Genomic DNA, 19555 nt, shown 5'->3' with positions numbered 1-19555 from the left:
CTAAGAAGAAGGATGAATGGAACTTCCATTCCACAATTCTTGGCTGGAAGCAATGTGCAGTGAGCATTACATATGTGCACCTCCAGTTTTAACTTCTACATAACTGATTGGTAATTTTACTCCTATTTATGAGGACATAAATCAATTTTTCAGCTATTTTATATTAAGTAGCATCGTGTTAATAATTTCTGACAAAGGTTGGCTGGGATACCATGCCATCTTTTGTCAAAGTAACAACCAATTTTGCTAGTAATGAAAGGTTTCTGTAACATACCTTTGTCCAGTTCTTTAAAACTGAAATTCTCTAATAAATGATAATCACACAGCTCCCCATAATTTTCTGATTTCTGACAGCACATATGCATGCATATAAAACCACAGAAATCTAGGAAGAAAGTAAACTAATGGCAAAAAAATCATGTCAAACACTAGCTGCAGCAGTAGGTAAGACTCCACTGGGAATTCACTACATTCTATCTACAAATGCTCTGTAACACAAACTGCGTGGAATTATTTTTCTTCCCCGACAATAATTGCTTGGTCTCTTATTACCTCTTCCATTGCAAACAGCTTTTTACAAATGGGGATATTACTTTTAGACAGAGAGTTTGAGGAGTTTTGGACTGGGTTTTTTTATGTGAGTATTTCGTACTCCAGTAAAATTCCTCCTGTTTTTTTTTCCCAGTCTTGACCTGAAGTCATGATTTGGTCTTTGATCCCCGCCAGGAAACATCTCAGTAAGTCTTAGCTATCAGAGCTCTTCTATTGAGAAATCTGTTAATTGGTAATGGGAGGGATACACAAGCTTATTTCCCATGAGCCAGGATGTGTCAGAAAATAATAACTTGCAGCTGTAAATTCTGCAGCTGTAAATCTGCAACTCAGAATGTGTGTATTATCTTAACTGGTTGTCCATGGGTTGAATTAATGGAAATGAGAACAATACAATCCTAACCTTATAAATCATGTCCAAGTATTAATTAATAAAGTTATGAATAATTTAAAGAAACTCAAAACAGATGTTAGTATTATATTCTGGTTTTGTATTAAATACAATTTTTCAAAGGCTGGGATTGGGAAGCAGATTGATTCCATGTGTTCTAAAAGCCAAATTAAAAAGTTCATCATTGTTTTGGCATTCCCATGTTGTGACTGTCACACTGTAGTGCTGTGCTAATGACGGAAAATCAGAAAACAACACTCCTGATCTCCTTGTCCTGCTTACAGTCTTAGATGTGGGATGAAACATCACTCTCCATCCAGCAGAACTGTCAGTCAACAAGCTCCTTTACAGAAAGACATAAATAACTGTAAACCAGCCTTCGAAGCAAAGCACAGGCACAAAAAGCGCCCAAGACAAAGCTAAGTTCAACATAACTTGGATATTTGATTGTCATAAGGACAGATAGGCATGGCTGGGTGCTCTCTGAGGCAGGAATATGCCTGTTTGTGTTGAGAGAGGAAAGCAAGTGAGGCAGGAGAGCACAGATGTACACGCCAAGGCTCACTGTTGCTTCTGAGTCCAGCTCTGATGCTGGATTTCAGTGCACGGGCTGAGATAACACCCAGGGAGGAACTGTTGGACAGGAATGGGCCTTGGAACTGTGAGCAAGAGTCCCTCCAGGACTGATGCTCCTCGTGCTCAAACAGAACTTTGTTCATGCTGTAAATGAGTGAAGCTACAGCACAGCTCACCCTCACCCATTTTTCCTCTTATGTTCACAAGCTTTCAAGAGATTGAAGTCTAAGCTAATTTTTCAGGGAAAACCTACAATTGGACAACGAGCAAAAATAGCTTATTTTATGAAGGGGGCTTGATTAAACCCTCATAGCCTTTGCATCAGCTCCATTGAGCTGTATTCATGACACAGGTTAGGAAAGGTGATTTTCAAATACATGATATTTAATCTTCTAATAGCCCTTCAGCTGTTTGTCATACTGCAAAAAAAAAAAAAAATTGCATTTCCATGAGGAACCTCTTCTCATGAAAAATTACGTGAAAATCTATTCCCAGATTGGTTTTACCATTGCTATTACAATGAGCTATTGCTATTCCTGTCAAAATAAATAACCAACCAAACAAATAAATAAAAATATAAAGACAAATACTAGCTGCACAGGGCAGTTTCAGGGATCAAGGTCTGGAACAATGGATGAGAAAGTATGAAAAAGTTTTAAAAGTAAATTATTTGAGAATATATTTTAAAATTAGGACTTGTTATAGGAAAAAGAAACCAAGTTAAACAGATCTGTGAACAAAGCAATATCCAAACCTCCTGGATGTTGCATATGTAGTTATGAATATACAATGAATAGAAACAACAAAACCAGGTAGATACACATGAAGTTACTGTAGTCTGAAGCTACAGTTTTCAGAGGATGGCACTTTACCTGTCAGCAATGTCACCAAAAATCACTGCTCCAATCAGGACTCCAAGCATGAAGGTAGGCTGGATTAATTTTGCAAGCCATTCTCGGTCACAGACCAGATCCCACTGTGTAACAACAGTGCTCTTCCACTTTGTATCATCATAGAGAAATCCATCAGAACAAGGAAATACAGACTTGTTGCCTTTGTATTCGTACGTCAGATCCAAAGTGACTTCTCGTTTGGACCTGCTGCATTGATCAAGTTCCCAAATTTCTCCATTTTCCAGCTGGACTACAATGTAGTTTTCTGTTGATGTCCATAGTGTCCAGATGTCCTCTATACTTGATGCAGAGGAGTTGTGGAACAGAACACTACTCACATTTCCAGGGAACCCACACACAAAGTTAGGAGTAACAGCCATGAACACAGATGCTAAGTAATGGATACCACATGACATAGCTTGAAAGACAGATGCAAAATACACACATGCTTGAAATCTGTAAAGGGAAAGAAAACATATTACTGAGGAAAAGCCCTCTATACATGAAGAAAATATTCAGTGTAATCGTTTGGGTAGATCAGTAAATGGAGATATCATTAACGTGTCAAGTGTTTTGTTGTGTGGTGCTGCTTCAATATTAGCTAAGCTCTGCAAGAGACCAAAGATGAGAAAAAGATCCATAATTTGGCATCTATTGTTAAGAAATGAGTGCTGCTCTTAGTCATGTGTTCAGTCATACAGAGAAGACAATTTAAAATGAAACAATTTGGACCTTAAGCACTTAGTTTGAAGGAGCCTTCCACCCTCCAAATCTCTGCAGCACATCCCCTTAAAATAAGGCCTCAGATTACTTGGATGCTTAGAAAAACCAAAATGTTGCAACCTCAGGTTCTTAGGAGTAGCGATATGTGCATCAAATAAAACAAACCAAACACATTAAGACCCTCATTCCACCTACTTGTATCTCTACAGCTGAATTCCATCTATTTTCCATCTCTCTTTATTGCAGCCAAAAGACAAAGAGAGAATACATGTAGACACACGTAGAAGATGGAATCTGAACAATGTGAAATGTTTTGTTGCAAAACAGAGCTCTGAACTGGGTTGGGTTTCGGCTTAAACAGGGTGTGCAGTTATCCATTAAAGATTGTATCATAAAGCAAACCTAGTGAAAGAATGTTTTATGCCTAGCCTGAATTTGGACATTTTAACAGCTTTTAAAGCTTGCTTGAGATGCATGTAAATCTTAGTAAAAAAACTGCACATGTTCAGAATTTCAAAAGACTTGCATTGAACTCTAGTGTCACTGTATGCAAATTCTAGACATTTTCTGATAATTTAAGCATAAGGAGTAATTTTCTCAATTAAATATTTAAATTATGCATCTAATTAATACAACATCTGTTCAGAAAAAAAAAAAGCTTTTGTTCTCCTCCCTTTTTTATTTCCTGAAGGCCAATGAATTGCAATAATTTGAAGAAGTGTTCAATGAGCTTCTATACACACATTCTTTCTGCAGGACACAGCAGGCCTTGACAGCATGAAACAAAAAGCAGGGGTTTTTTTAACATGATCAGAGGCTATCTCTGCTGAAGTTATAGGAAATAATGTCTAAAACCAAATGCCTTGAAACATCTTTTGGGAAAATTCAGAGCAATTCCAATCGCTGTAAACAATGCAGATTCTAGATACGCCTTCTCCAAAATGTATCTAATCTAGCCATGAATTCCCACAATACAGATCTCAACAGTACATACCCTAGGACTTTTAAATCTATCATCAAAATTTCTACATAATTTTGAAACTATCTATAAGCAAAGTACTGAAGCAGAATTTACTGGCTACATTGTCTTAATACCCAATTAACATTTCCAATAAAATAGTTCACTTGTAAAGCACACCTCCATTCACCATCCTCATTCTCCTCTGCCTTTTATCTTGATTCTTATTTCTTTCCTTGGTGATGTAAAAGCCTATCCTGTCCTTCCAATGGCATTTGACATTGCTGTTGTTCTGCTGCAGTGCTTTTTATCCCCCTTTGTCTTGACTAACAGCTCTATTGACTTTTCTACAGCAGCCTGAGGAGTGAGTTCAATTGCTAAAGCCACCGTGGCAGCTCAAAATCTGGCTCCACATCCCTCTGGAGGATGCTGCAAGGCAAACCTCACACAGGTGCTGTGCTGCTCCTTCCCAAACAAAACTGAAAGATATGGTCAGGAGAAACTGAACATAACCACAGCAACCCTTCAAGCCCATCAATTTTCTCTCAAGAGAACAGCTTCTTGGGGATTAAGTAGCTAGCCATAGGTCAAAACAAGGCTGAAACAGCTCTGAAAGGTGTTTGAGCTATCCTGGGCCACAAAAAAAGCAAAGGTTATTTTGAAATGTGACCCTTGGGACCCTATTGATGCAGACAAATATGGTCAACAATGTTTTTCAGTTCCTCTTCTCCAGTTTCATTTTAAACTGTTCCCATCAAAAGACACAAACCCATTTTAAAAATAGCAGAGCACGACCAAATTCAACAACCTGGGCTACTGTTGCAGTATGCAGAATGCTAGAAAGAGATAATAGTAAATTAAACCTCTAGAAGCTGTCACTTACATCTTCTACTAGCTAGTAAAAAGTGGCATACTTGGAATCAGTATTTGCAATTTCTGTCATTATGCATTGGAAAATTGCAGTGTCAAATAATCCACTTGGTATTTCTGAGAGAGAGGGAGAATGAAATAATTTCAAACTCTCATACACACCTCTTGAGTTTCCTAATCAGTTCTGGCAATACAAGAAATATCAGGATCATCATTTATCTTCATCTCAGTAAGAGTGGGTAGGAAAGATAAATTTATGCCATTTTTTTGTTGGAAAGGCTTAAGGGAGATAACAACTTTTAAGGATAGAGTCTGAGAAGATGGCATGAAACCATCCACTACACAAATTTTTACAAATTCAAAGCCCAACAGTATCACTAGGGCTATGAGCAGGTCTAGTTAATCTCTGCTCTCACTACTCACTTGAGAGTTTTATCTTATCTCTTCCTGAACATTTCTTGTGATCATACTTCAATGACCATTTTGACAGACTGCTCCACTGTCAAATCTTTCTGCAAGAAAGTTTCTCATTAAATCTAATATCTATGTCCCCTTTTCAAACATAAGACTATTATTAGCTTATAAAACACCCTGGTACAACTTGAATAAATCTTCCTTTTCTTTTATCACTTCATTGTACAGAATTCTCAGTTCTCCTCCTCCTCCTGTTACTGCTGACAACGATACAAACTGCAGTCTGTACGCTTTCCTCTTCTTTGTGCCCCTTCTTTCTTTCCACCTCTGTAAAAAGCAATAAAGGATTCATTTTAAAGAAATACCTGTCATACAATATTTCACCCATCTTTTAAGGGTTTAACTTACAATTAGATATAGCTTATTCTTGTAAAAACATCCTTCCATTTCCCATGTTATGAAAATCTTACTCAGTTTCAACAAAGAAATCCACTTTGTAGCACCATTATTTTTCTTACCTAATTTGCAGCATCAATGCAAACACAAGAAGTCAGAATACTAGATATACATTAACAGACATAATTTATGCTGAATATGACTTCATTTAAGAATGGGAAAATGGGTTTTTACAGCAAAATAACCATGTTGATCAGAATTTTGCAGGTGGGATGGCACTGCAGTTTTTAACCACTACCTGCTCAATAAAAGAGCCAAGGAGCGGGCAGGGAGAGCTGGGATAGGGAGGAATAAGGCCTGATATGAAGTTGGAAAAGCATTTGGAAGCACCAGGGTCTGAAGGCACTCTGCACCACACTAACAGGCTGCTTCCCTGCCTGCAAAAACTATTTACTGCTCTCTCCAGTAAAATTCCACACTGGGCTGGCTAAGCCTCTCTCTTTATATACTCTGTATATTTTTGTGCATACAAAACACAGAAAAACTGCCCTGAAAGCCCTGTTTTGCTGTGAAGGAAACCCACTGCTGACTGCAGCAGTGTTCTAACAGCATTCCCCCCGGTCCTGGATTGAAAAGCCCAACCTTACAGGCTTCTGCCAATCTCGTGTGGGTAGGAAGAACTTTCTTCCAGAAAGACCAGTGGTGTAAATGTCAGGAAATTCCTTAACCCGTATAGTTCCCAAAGAGGAATGAATCCGACCATTAGGGACAACACAGGGAAAGAATGAAAAGTGTGTAGGGAGGTCGATGTGTAGGGATGTAGGAAGATAAATATGTAGGGATGGAAGGAGATGGGAGAGTACTACAGGTCAATGGAATTTTGCTTTCCAGAACAGGTGGAGACTGAAAAGGGACAAGGGCACAGGTCCAGCCTCAGTGCAGATGGACAAACAGAGACTGGGGTGGCAGAGAGTGCTGAGCGAGGAGGAGCACAGAGCTGCTGCCTCCTCTGTTGCCACCTGGGACACCTCCCTTTGAACCCCATGGCCCATGAGCCATATCCCAGACCCCATGCTGTGGCCATGTGGATGCCCTGCCCCAGTGTCAGAGCCCTGGGACAGGTCCCTGGCTGTGCCCATGCCATGGCCCAGCAGCCCCCGGCCTTTGCGGGAGCCTGGAGCAGCTCCCGGGTGCTGTGCGGGGCAGGAGGTTACAGCACAATATCCACACAGGGTAAAGTCTAGGCTGCCCTTGCTCCCCACGGTAAATTATTAACTTTTCCCCCAATTCCTAATTTAAGAACCCCAAACCGATAAGAAAGTCCTTTATTACTGAGCTTAAAGCTCTCTGCTGCAGACATATACTATATACTGTATATATAGTGTATGTACTATATATATAATATATATACCATAATCCCTTTATTAACCACATATATATATTATATATACTATACTATATACCATATATCATATACTATATTCCATACACTATGTACTATATAGTATATAGTATATACTATATACTATATACTACATACTATATACTATATGTATTATAATATACTATATATATTATATATATAGTATATAGTATATAGACTATATATATAATATATAGTATATGTATTATATATTATATATAATATATACTATATACTATAATATATACTATAATCCCTTTATTAACCACACCAAACTCAATGTTTAAAGTTAAATTTCCCTGAGTAAAGACATACTGTTGTTCATGCATGGAAATGGTAAGAAAATACCATTGCAGGAGCAAAAAACACTGTTGAAATTCACCCAAAGAAAGCAAATTCTGTGATTTATTTTCCAGGACTGATCTCAAAAAGGGCAGATTTTGGCAATAGGATTTTAGATACCAATCATCTTCACATACACACTACAGATTATAGAACATATATTGTTGCAAATAGTCTAACATATTTTACAGATATGTTTTCCTTTTTAAAACCCCACTTTCTGCCATTTAAAAAAAAAGTTCTGTGAACATGATGACTGTCCTAAAAGGTATGATAATTCCTCTCAGTGTTTTTCCATCTCTTCAGTGACTTGCCATGGGAGATAATTACTTGGCAAGTACATTTTGTCACTCTTGCCAGGAGTGTCAAATATAGAAGTCAAGAAGACTTTATAGGCTACTGCTCCAGTATAGAGATGCTTAATGAATGCCAGAAGTCAAATGAGCCTAAAATTGTCTTCACAAAAGCAAGACACAACATGAAAATGTTCCAATCCCTCTTAAAATATTTGTGATATTTCTCCACAGTATTTTTTTTTTCACTTTGCAACTTATAGTAAAAAAAGATTTTTGCATTTCTATTTCCTCTGCACAAGTTCAAAGATCAGTAAGAAAAACAACTGGTAATACCATGTCAGTACCTGAATATGAGAAATACTGTTCCATTAAAACAATGAATTAGATCTCAGATCACTGTTGCTCTGGCTGTAGTCTCATAGCACAACATCTCCGTGGCACCGTCAATGCAAGATATTTTCTCCCTTCTCTTTTGCCACTGTTTATCCCCCCCTTGAGACACAGTGCACCCTAGCCTCAGCTGTGGTGGTATTTCTTTTGTGGACCATCTGTGAACTTTGTCTGGCAAACAGATCTGACTTGAATAAAAAAAGTCAAAATAGATATTATATTTTTAAAAATGAAACACAAAACCAATAAGCTGGACTACTTGTTCAGTCTAATTTATATTACATCCATGCAAACTATCCATACCAGTCTATTTGGAAAGTTGTTCACCTCTCACGCAAAAAATACTTAAGTGCACACTGCCATGTATATGCTAGAGAATAAATCCCCAGCCTCAGAGTTCTTTTAGAATTGTCATTGCAGTGTATGGCAGGGACAAGAATTTCTGCTGGACACTAATTTTTATGTTAAATAAAATATGATTCTGATTTTCTTGTCTGTCAATCAAAAACAGAAGAGGAGGAATTACCAGATACTCATCAAAATCTAATATAAACATTTTAAATCATTTTGGTGTAGAATAGACTCACAAAACTGTTCTGAGATTAGCAAAATATTTGCACTATTCCACAGGCTTTACAAGAACTATTTTTACTGCTTGTCTTGTCAACAACCTCATTTTTAAGTTGCTTAAGTCAGAAAACACAGTACATTTTTGTTGTGCAGTGTACACTCAACAGGATGGATTCAGTGGAAAGAAATATCCAGATATTTACTATTTCTGAAAGAATTTGTGTTCAGTAACCACTTTAACCTCTGTATTCCATCCTGGGTTGATTGGTTTTTGGTTTGGGTTTTTTTAATGTGAGAAAAGCCATTCAGCATTCTTTCCACTCTAAACCAAAAAGTGATGATGCACTTCCACATTTATCTTTTGAGAAGAAAGGAACTGAATGTGACTCAAGAGTATTTTTGCTATGGTGCAGAGATACAGATTTGGAGGCAGCCTTAAATATACAACATGCACAGCCTGATTTGAATTATGGTGTCAAGAATAAACTTCCTTCCCTCCTAAGGTCAGTCTGAACTATGCTGAGAGTCTCAGCCCACAGGGTTATTGCCAAAATTTGTTTTCAGAGACAGAAGATGCTGTGTTTGATGTCCAGTTTAAACTTATCAACAGCAGAGATGAAACAGGAATAAAGGAAACTGTGGAGATCAGGAAAATCTCAGGAATTAAATATTATAATCACTGACAACAATGTGTGCATCAAACATCACACACCAAATCATTCTTATACTTAAAACTGATTTTCTGAAGAATTCACTTCTATCCCATTAAACTTATGCACATTTGCCTTTGATTAAGACAAGTCCAGCATTTGTTCATTAGAGTCAAGAAGAAAAATACATTGGCTGCTCACTACTCTGCATTTGGTATGGCAGCTCAGATGAAGGAAGCCACAGCAGCATGGAAATAGTGCTAGAGAATTAAGGGCCATACTTAAAAATAGATATATATTTTGAAACTTAATTGAACAGTTCTACAGTTCTTCCCTTTATGACTATTTAAATCAGGCATATAAGGTTCCTGTCATCACCTGTGACAAAACAATAAATCTTGCTGGGTTTCAGCAGTTGCGCAGCAGAGCTTTCACCTATGGACAGCCACACACAGCCAAAAGGGAGCTGCTGCTAAAGGTGCCCGGGGTTTCTTGCTGCCCCAGGGGACAGCCAGGCAGGAGGATGGTGTGACCATGGCCCAGCCCCTGCAGCCCAATGCCCAACCTGCTCATTCAAATGGCAGAGAATCTGGGAAAGACACAGAGGCCCTGGATTTGCACTCAAGCTACCAAGGTACACATAAGCATTCCATCTGACTTTCCTGGGAAAGCAACCTCTCATTAAGGGGGAGCACATCACTGGGAGCAACAGCAATTCCAACAATGGAGTCAGTTTTGGTTTTATTCTAGCTACCCACTTGCCCTTTCTGCTATACATGAGTTAAGGACATATACCAGGTAATTTAATTTAAAAGAACATGACCATGCAGTTTGTAAGTGACTTAGCTTTGTTTAGGAATAATTTGGACTCATGTTACACACAGCAGAGAGGTTACACTTGAACAGTAGTAACACTTCAGGCTCTATACTTGGAAGTTTCTATTCCAGGAATGGCATTTCTATAAACATCTACCGTTTAGAAAATGAGCATGTACTCTGCATGATGTATCACTAGCATTACTGTCACAGGGAAAACTCAATTCCAGTTTCTCTGGTAACACTGTTTTCTTTTGGTCAGCCTCTGCTTCGTGGACAAATCCAAATTAGGTATCTCATTCCCTTCCACACTGTACCATTTCCATCAGTTTACATAAGCAAATCTTTTCTGTAAAGTGTCTAATAGAATTTCAGTGTTTTTATTGAGGTTCTACCTAACAATAGACATAGGCAGTACTTCATGTATAGACAGTTATATTTCATTCTTCCTTTCCCATTTAGTAAAGAGGATGCTTTCTGCTGGTTACGTTGCTGACACAATGGACTAACTTTGCTCAAACTAGCTTATATTTATTTTAACTTTTTTTTCTGTCTATAATCCTGAAATAAAACTAATTGGTTGTCATGTTAATAACACTCTTACACTTCTGTTACTCTATTTACATATTTCTTCTGCAAAACCTTGCATCTGTTGCAGCTGACAGTACAAACACATTAATTGAATATCTGCTTCAGAGTGGTGAAAACTGCCTATGCTGAAGCAATGAGCAATCTATTTTTTAAAGATTATTCACAAAGTAATTAAGCCTTACAGTTCTCATAGTTATATTATGCCTTTTAAGAACTCTTTTTTTGTTGTTGTTTCCTATTTATAATCCACACCTAAGAAGATTTGGATACAGACAGTTCATTTTCAGTAAAAGTTCTACATAAATTCTCTTCACATCCTGCCACACATTGTTAGGCATATTACCCAAGGTTTTAAATTTCTACATTTGAAATTTAATTCCTTCCTACCTAGAAAATGATTTTAAAGTTACTCATTCTTACAGGTTTTTGAAAGTTCTCATGGAAAAATGCAAAACAAGTGAGGAGTCTGTGTAATTAATTTCAGAATACTGGACATCACTTTCCTAGGGAATGTTTGTAGCTGTTCCTGTACCTACAAGTATCTTCTGAGTTTTCAGTTAGAAATAATATGGAATATTAGTTTCATGGATCAAAGTATGTTCAAATCATTTCTGTAAATACTTGAGAGGAATGTCATGGAATTTTGGATTGCTCTGTTCTGTAAATCCTCCTTAATATAAGCAGTGATTTTATCCAAACCATTACTTTCACAGCCTTGAACATGGTTAAGGTAATTTAGTCTATTTCTATGGGCTACATAAAGCAGTTTATACTAGATAATGTGTAGTTTTACTCTCCCTGGCTCCATTTGCAACTCTTACAATGTTCATTGTTAATTCTGACATTCACCATAGTCACTCTTCATCAAAAGCAAAACCCAAGAGCTGAAATAGATATCTTTGCTTTATTAGCTTTTTTGAATCTTTCATTTAAAAAAATCACTTAACAAGACATTACATTAAGGGAATTAAGTGTCAGATAACTCTGCCTTCTAAAATTTGGGGCAAAGTCAACATGTAAATCAAAGCATCTCAGCATCAACCACAGATTCTTTCCTGTTGAAGAGAATACTGCCAGTTGCAATCCTGATTATATGGAATCCTACCTTTTCAATTCTATATCTCTATAGCCTGAAGAAAGAGACTCAATTTAATGCACAGTCTGGTATGGTCAAATGATTTTCTTCTGTTAAGCATGCTTTAGTTCCTGGAATTAAGTACGGCCATGTTTAGCGGCTATGTACTACATGAGAAATAAAACAGCCTCCACACTGACAGCTCTGCTCCCTCTCTGTAAAAGATTAGCTTGAATCTTTAACAAAGTCTTCTGCAGGCTTTGTTAAAACCCAGTTAGGACATGGAAGAGGAGTAAAAAGTATGTCCTTTCTTCCTCTCTCTTCAGGAGTCCACACTGATGACCCACCAGTCATTCAGGAGCTCTTGGCAGGGCCCAGGTTAGCAGCCCTGAGAGCACATCTTCCCCAAGGCAAGGCAAGTTATTTCTAAAGCCACAGAAAAAGTGGCTATGGATAGCAAGAGGATTTTCAGCTTCGTTTGCAGATTCGTGGCTCATCCTCCCTCCAAACTGTTCCTCTTCACTGCAAGTGCACAACCCGTTATTTACTTCCACAGTACCGGCAGGTTCTTTCCTTGAGTCTTTCCCTTGTGCTATCTCATCCAAGGGAATGGTCTGGAATAATCCTATATTCTAACTGCACATTAATATTTACAAGAATTTTAGAGGTCCCATTCTCCACAAAAATAAAGAAGCCGAATTCTGCTCAGACCTACCAGGGCTCTTCTACATAAATGTACTTTTGTACTAACTGCTCCCTCTGTTCTCAACGGGTGAGACAGAACCAAGGTTGGCTACACTGATCTACAAAGGATGATAGTCCCTCAAGGAGCCTGAAATACAGGTGTAAATGGGATGAGGTTCCAGTTTCTCTGAACCTGGAACTAACATGCATTATCTCCCTCAGAAAGATGGAGCTGTAGCAGCCTTATGGTATTCCCAGCTCTGCTGACATACACCACTTCTAAGGACACAGGAAAAAGATCAAACAACAATCTGTTCTGGAATATGATACCTAAATATAAATTATTTAAATGAAATGAGATATCATGTGTATAATTTTACCATGCATACAGTTCACTTAGATGCAATATAATGTATACAGTATGCAATCCATATACATCTATACTGTTACTCTAGGTCCCTTTTCCACTTGGTGAGGAACCACACACAAACCAGGATTTACCTTGTCCTAAACCACATAGGGAAAACAACACTGATGGGTCATACCCTAATAGTCTAATTCTCCCTCTGGACAAGGTGATTTAACAGGGTCTGAAGTTTGCACTACAGGCCTGTGAAGATACTGAGGTGAGCTCTCCAGTGCTTTGGACAAATGATTCCCCACACAGCTAGAACAGACTTTTACAGATGTATCAGGTAGGAACATAGATGCTTCCATATCTCTTTCACAACTTAGGAGAATGAAGTCCCAATACAGCTGGAAAAGTTCAGGCCATCATGGATATAACACATTTAAATGACACTGAACTCCATCCAAACTCTGGTGCTGACTGCTCTTTATAGAGCAGCAAATTATTCCCAGTTCTTTGAAGCACCGTTTCAGCACTTCTTTTCTACTTCTTGCTGCCTTATTGGCCTTTTCCATCTATCCTTCAGGGCTTGTCCTGCATTCTTGCCTCAGCACCACTGCCGCAGCTGCATCTCTGAGGCAGCTACCTAATGGTAATGCCTCCAGAGAAGAGGGAGAGGAAACCCAACTTCAGCTCTTGATGAAAACATTTTCTTGAAGAAAGGGTTCAGTACATGATCCAATGGATGGTGCTTCTAGATTCCTCAAATCATATTTTCACCACATGTGATTTACAAAGAACATCTGCTGTGCATGAGCTAATTTGCTAATGTACACCTTAATATGGCACTATATTACTATAGATTAGCTAATTGCTAATGTGTACCTTAATATGGCACTATATTACTGTACATTAGCTAATCTGCTAATCTGCACCTTAATATGGTACACTGATGGCCAAATTATCATTACTAGGACTTGTAAATCTCTGTCTTGTACAATTTTTCATCACACTTTTTCCAGACCTGCAATTGTAACCAAGATATCTCCTGATATCTCCTGATATCTCCTCTGGCTTGCAAATTTTTTTTTCCATATTTCTGAAAAGTTGAGGATCTCATGTTCTTGTTCAGCTGCTAGAGTCTTGTGCTTCAAGTTATCTTAAATAAAACATCAACAGTGTATGCATCTCAGTATTGTGCTTGTTGTGTATAGCAAAATATGGCACAGAAATTGTCACAGAATGTGCTAAAGGCTACTGGGGCCTTCAAAAATTCCCTAAATTTAAAGGTGTTTTCTGCTTGCATGACTTTCCATGAGTAAGGCCTTTAATAAAAATTTCCTTCCACCTTAGAGATATCTTAGTATTGCTGAAAATCTTTACTATTATAAGAAAATTACTGACACGCTTTTATAGGGATGGTATCCCTGTCCCAGGCATTGTATTACAGGGAACACACTGTCCAGTGCCCTACATACTTCATATTCATTCACACCATAATATTTCAGGATGAAAGAGTTGCTCATCAGCTCCTTGACATGTGTGATAAGTGCCTTATGCTGCCATAACTGTCTGTGTTACAGCTTGGTTTAGAAGCCACCCCGGGGTGCCGGCAACATTTCAGAGGTGAATCTCAGCCATCTGGTTTACAAATCATAATTGATTTACCAGCTTTAGGTTTCAGGGTTGCTCGCACTGCAGGTCCTAGCCTTAGAGAAGAAATGGATAGTACAGGTGCAATTTCATCCCACTTTTTATTTAGTCATCTTTCTATTGTGGCAATCTACTTTTTAATCTGCTTCTCTTACTATAACCTACTTCTTCAAGCCAGGAACAGGCAAGCACCTCCAGGGTGAGGATGTTCTGTGGCAGAACAGCTTTGTCTATGCAGATCTTGCTTCAGACTGCTCTCAGTATGACCTGGATCCCTGCAGATGCTGTTAGAGCCTCCTGCAGACCACGCTGCTGGTGCATTGCCACCACTGTCCTGGAGCACCTGCCAGTATCCAGCTTTGGTTCTGGGTCTTGAGAATATTTCCACTTTTGCCTAGTCAGGCATAGATAATAAGGCCTTTGTTTGGGCTGCTGGAGTTTGCTCTCTGCAAACACATGGGCTGTCTCGGTTCTCCAAAGCTATTACCACGCCTTTCAACCAACAAGGTTAAGCACTATTTGCAAAATATCCTCCCCCCCACACACACACAAAAAAAAAAGGGGGAAAAAAATAAATGCTCAAGTCCCCCTGTTTCATCCCATGAATATCTGAAATGAGCACAGGCTGGCTCAGATGTTAGAATATAGCATGGTTGTAAGAATGCTTATCAAACATTTCTGTCAAACACCACCCCTGACTGGGAGCCAAAGGAGGACTTAGATATGAGATTTCTCTGTCTGACAGCTGTCCACTGGTACATTTTGAAAGCAGAATGACAGATATGTTGCAATAAACTTTTTCACTGTATAAGGTAGCATATGGGGGAAAAAAGGATTTTTTTTAAAAACAATCTCCAAACCACGGCACTTTGTTCATCTTCAGCAAACTACACAAAGGTTAAGCAAAAATTCACATTATATTGTTTAAAAATATTAATTTTGTGTAGAATGTACTAAGTACCAAATGTATTAGTATTTGAGAAAAATCTTGTAATGCTTCCACTTTTTAAATTAATACTTGACTGTTCAAATGCTGAATATGAATACAATGGCCTGCTTCTCCATACTAACTTGAAAAAGGAAAACCAATTTCTTTCCATTTCCAACAAGCACACTTCTCCACTTGAAAAATATATTTTTCTGGGAAAGAACCTTGCAAGGTATCTGTAAAACAGGTGAGTGTGAAAAATCATTGCTTGAAAGTGCTCTATTTTTCTTTTTGTGAAAAGAAGCAGTGAGCATGATCTTTCAGATACTTGGGACTCCTTGTTGATTGGAATACAAACCAAGAATTTCTGGAAGTGACATGTACACAGCACAATTTGCAGATGTAATCTGATCCCAAGAGCTGTGAGCTGTGGAACAAGAGAGAGGATAAGGGCAAGAGCATGAAAAGAAGAGCCTGGAAAAGTTCCAGGATGTGAAAAGAAGACAGACTGTTTGGTGTAGAGCTTTAGAAGTGAACCAACGCTCTGCAAAGTAGGGAGAGGAGAAACAGTTGTTAGCACAGGCCACTCAAATATTGTCACCAGGGCACTGAGCAGCAGTCCGCAGAAGTCCACGACAAAGAATTTCTAAAAAAGTCAAACAAGTTTTTTGGCTAAGCAGACTCTCTCATATATTTATAAACACTAGAAAAGTTGCAGTGTAATAAAGAGATGTCAAAACTGTTGGTAAGTGTATTAATGTCTACTAAATCCCATGTTTGGCTGGAACAGGTGATTGTTCTATCCAAACAAGCAGCCTGTCCTGCTTCCCTCCTCCTCACAACAGCCATTGTTATACTTTGGTTTGCTTGCTTCTACAGTCCAAACAGTAGCAACTCCACTGACCAGGCAAAAAGTTCACAGAAAACAACAGTGCAAAGATGTCAAAACCTGAATAAATACATAAATATCTAGTAGAGATAAACTGCAGTAATTTTTAATTTATTAGATAGTCTAGCTGCTAGTAAAATGTACTCTATATAAAATCAACATTGAAAATCCAGGTAACGTACTCAACTTTGTAAAAGACAGAATATTTCAGAAGAAAAGGCAATCTTTTAAAAGATTCTGAAAATACTTCATTACAAAATCTGGAAATAGTGTCAGAGACACCCAGTCTTCCTCTCTCTCCCTGACAATTTTCACCACCTGCTTTTAGCTAAAGTATAAGCCAGGATTTGAAAACTGTTAATCACAAGGAAAACGCTGCACACTGTGTGAGCTGCATCTCAGAGCTACCAGACGTTCCAGCTGGGAAATCAAATCCTCACACTCATCCACACTTCCCAGAAGGGGCACCTCCCCAGAGCTCCCTCCAGACAGTCATTCCTGATTAGATCACATCTCCACTCAGCACACTGCCATGGCGCACATGAGAGCAGCAGGACACGCAGCCTGTTTCTAACCAGCAACCACACATGTATGCTTTATGTCCTGCGGCTAGATTACAGTCACTGAAGTTATGAAAAGCCCTTTAGTTTACCTGGGAACCAGCCAATGAGGCAGTGTGAGCCACCTCCTAAGGCTCACTCACCCACCGTGCTACCAACCCGATACCCACTGGTGGTGTCTCCCTTAGGGACAGCCGGTGTCCGACTGCGCCTGACGGGCCCTGGGAGGGGTTCGGGCCTGGAGTGGGCGGGCAGAGAGGGGCAGAGAGGGAGAGCCCATAGTGCAGCCTGGCGGGATGTGCTGCATGGGAGAAGGGCGCAGTTCACTGCAGGTGCATTGGGAGGCTTGGCAGCCCTTTAGTGGCAACCCTTGAAGGCTTGGCAGCCCTTCAGTGATGAGGCGATCCGAGTCAGGCAAGCGCCATTTGTCTGTCACCCAATCTCTGCAACAGTGACCAGTGATCTCAAGCTCCACAGACTCAAGAACAATGTTTGAAACAATCTTCTTGAATTTATAGGCCACAGATGCTGCCCATGCCCAAATTCAAACGGAGACATAAAGTCTTCATTTAATGGCACATGCTACATTACATTTTTAATGGTTGTTCATGCACGTCTCAAGACCCTATTAAGAACAATGGCATCACTGAGGCTTGTGAAACTGAGCCCAAACAGAAAGCAAAATATTGTCAGCATCCTTGTAAATGTTAATTCTGTCAAATTCACAAACTTAATCAATGGGAAAGGTGTATATATATAATCTTTATATTAATAACTTATATATTATCTGTATATTAATAACTTTTATATAGCTATATATTATATATTACGTGTATATAAAATGCATGCATATTATCTCAGTATTTATATATGTATGAACAGCTGCTCATTCTCTACTGCATCTGTCAGATTTTAAGAAAATCAAAACAGTCTCAAGATACTAACAGTCATGCTTGGATTGCCCAGAATCTGACTGTGTCAAATCTATAGAATCTATATATAGTGCATAGGTTATATGGGCTTTATGGGAATTGCTTTAACTGAAGAAATGAACCACTGATTATCTCTTAGTGCCAGGATGCTGCAAACTGAGCAGAACTAACTCTGTGGTTACAGTTATGAACAACTTTTTTCATATGAAATAGGATAATTTATCTAGCACTATCAAGGGATTTTAAAAAGTTTTTACAATATTTATAAATAGCTCCACCCACCATAAGCTGCTGTTGTACCTACTGTTGTACTAATACCACATCACTGGTGTGGCCTTTGAAATCTCAAACAGCCATAAGTCTAACAGGACTATGCAAATCTTGGTAGCCTGCATCTCATCTCAAAGCTCCTAAACTTAAAGCAGCTCTTTACGAACTGCATCTCAAACAATCTGGTCCCTAGGTTATTGCTGTAGAATTGGTCTCCTTTTAATTGCAAGAAGTAGTTTTGAAAACTTTATCCAAAGTATTGATAAATGTTCTCAAGTAGGAAAACTACTCCAGTAATTAAAAATAACTACTTTTGTGTTATTGCAGTATTCAGCATCAAGTGCCTGCATTCTACAAAGAGCACAAAACAGAGAAACAACAGCAGCAGCAAAATCAACTGATTGCTAGGATTTCTCTCCTAGTTCACACAGAACAAGGCATTTTTGTTGCTGACCCACCACTGATAACAAATGAGATTTGTTCAGATACACATGCCTGTAAGTCACAACCTAGTCAAATATCTAATTTAAGCACAGGTGCCACTTTAACAAGAAAATGTCTTTCCATCCTAACCATCTGAAGAGGCTATTGATACCCACCACTACTGCTTGCACATGATATTAAGAGCCTCTCCTGCTGCAGTTCAGGCACTTCAACCATTACAAGGAGCTCCCAGGCTTTGTCCCAAATGCTGCTCCTGCCTGCCCCTGAGAGAAGACCAGTACTGTGGGTTAGGCTGGCTCAGTGGTCACCGAGTCAGAGAGGACAACACTGCACCTCAACAGCTTGAGCTCATAGCCAGATTGTGACACGTGGGTCTATTCCAGCCATCTGCTCCGAGGAGCGTGTGCCTGCAAACCCCACGATGAACAGCACAGCACGGACGTGCAGGAGAGAGCTCGCTGTGAGGATGTGCACCCATTAGCCTTAATATTCATATCCTCTAAAACTCAATTTCCTTGCCTAACATTTCTTCTCCATTACCCACTATAAGCAGTCTCAGATGCCAGCCTCGCATCCAGAGCTACAGAAGCATAAACAGACACACACATGCCATGTCTGTGTATCCATCCAACAAACCCAGGCCTCTGTACACACAGACACACCCCAGAGCCACAATGCACATCAAAGGAAGCTCGCCACCCGGCACACATCATTTACCACGCAGGTAAACCTTTGCTGATAAGGATATACGCACATACTCCATATGCCTGTAACACAGACAACAAACCCAGCCTCAATAAAAACCACATCATCTCCTGCACTCAACAGCCCTGTGCCCCTAAGCAGACACAGCCTGAGTGTCACACAGCGCTCCCCTGCATACTGCTTGTGCCCTTCTGTCACCCCTGAAGTGCGCAGGC

At 39.1% G+C, this 19555-nt stretch overlaps 1 protein-coding gene across 1 annotated transcript in view; it reads right to left on the bottom strand.

Annotated features, from left to right (window-relative positions):
* Nucleotides 1-19555, bottom strand: part of SLC22A16 (solute carrier family 22 member 16) — a 35674-nt gene that overhangs the window by 15397 nt on the left and 722 nt on the right. Inside the window, exon 2 of the mRNA XM_005485056.4 lies at nt 2392-2868. Within this exon, the coding sequence (XP_005485113.1) occupies nt 2392-2868 (477 nt within the window). The remainder of the gene's footprint in view (nt 1-2391; nt 2869-19555) is intronic.

Source organism: Zonotrichia albicollis, chromosome 3 (genome assembly GCF_047830755.1).
Source record: "Zonotrichia albicollis isolate bZonAlb1 chromosome 3, bZonAlb1.hap1, whole genome shotgun sequence".
Classification (NCBI taxonomy): domain Eukaryota; kingdom Metazoa; phylum Chordata; class Aves; order Passeriformes; family Passerellidae; genus Zonotrichia; species Zonotrichia albicollis.
Note: the sequence above shows the minus strand (reverse complement) of the source record. Positions and strands in the feature narration are given on the sequence as shown.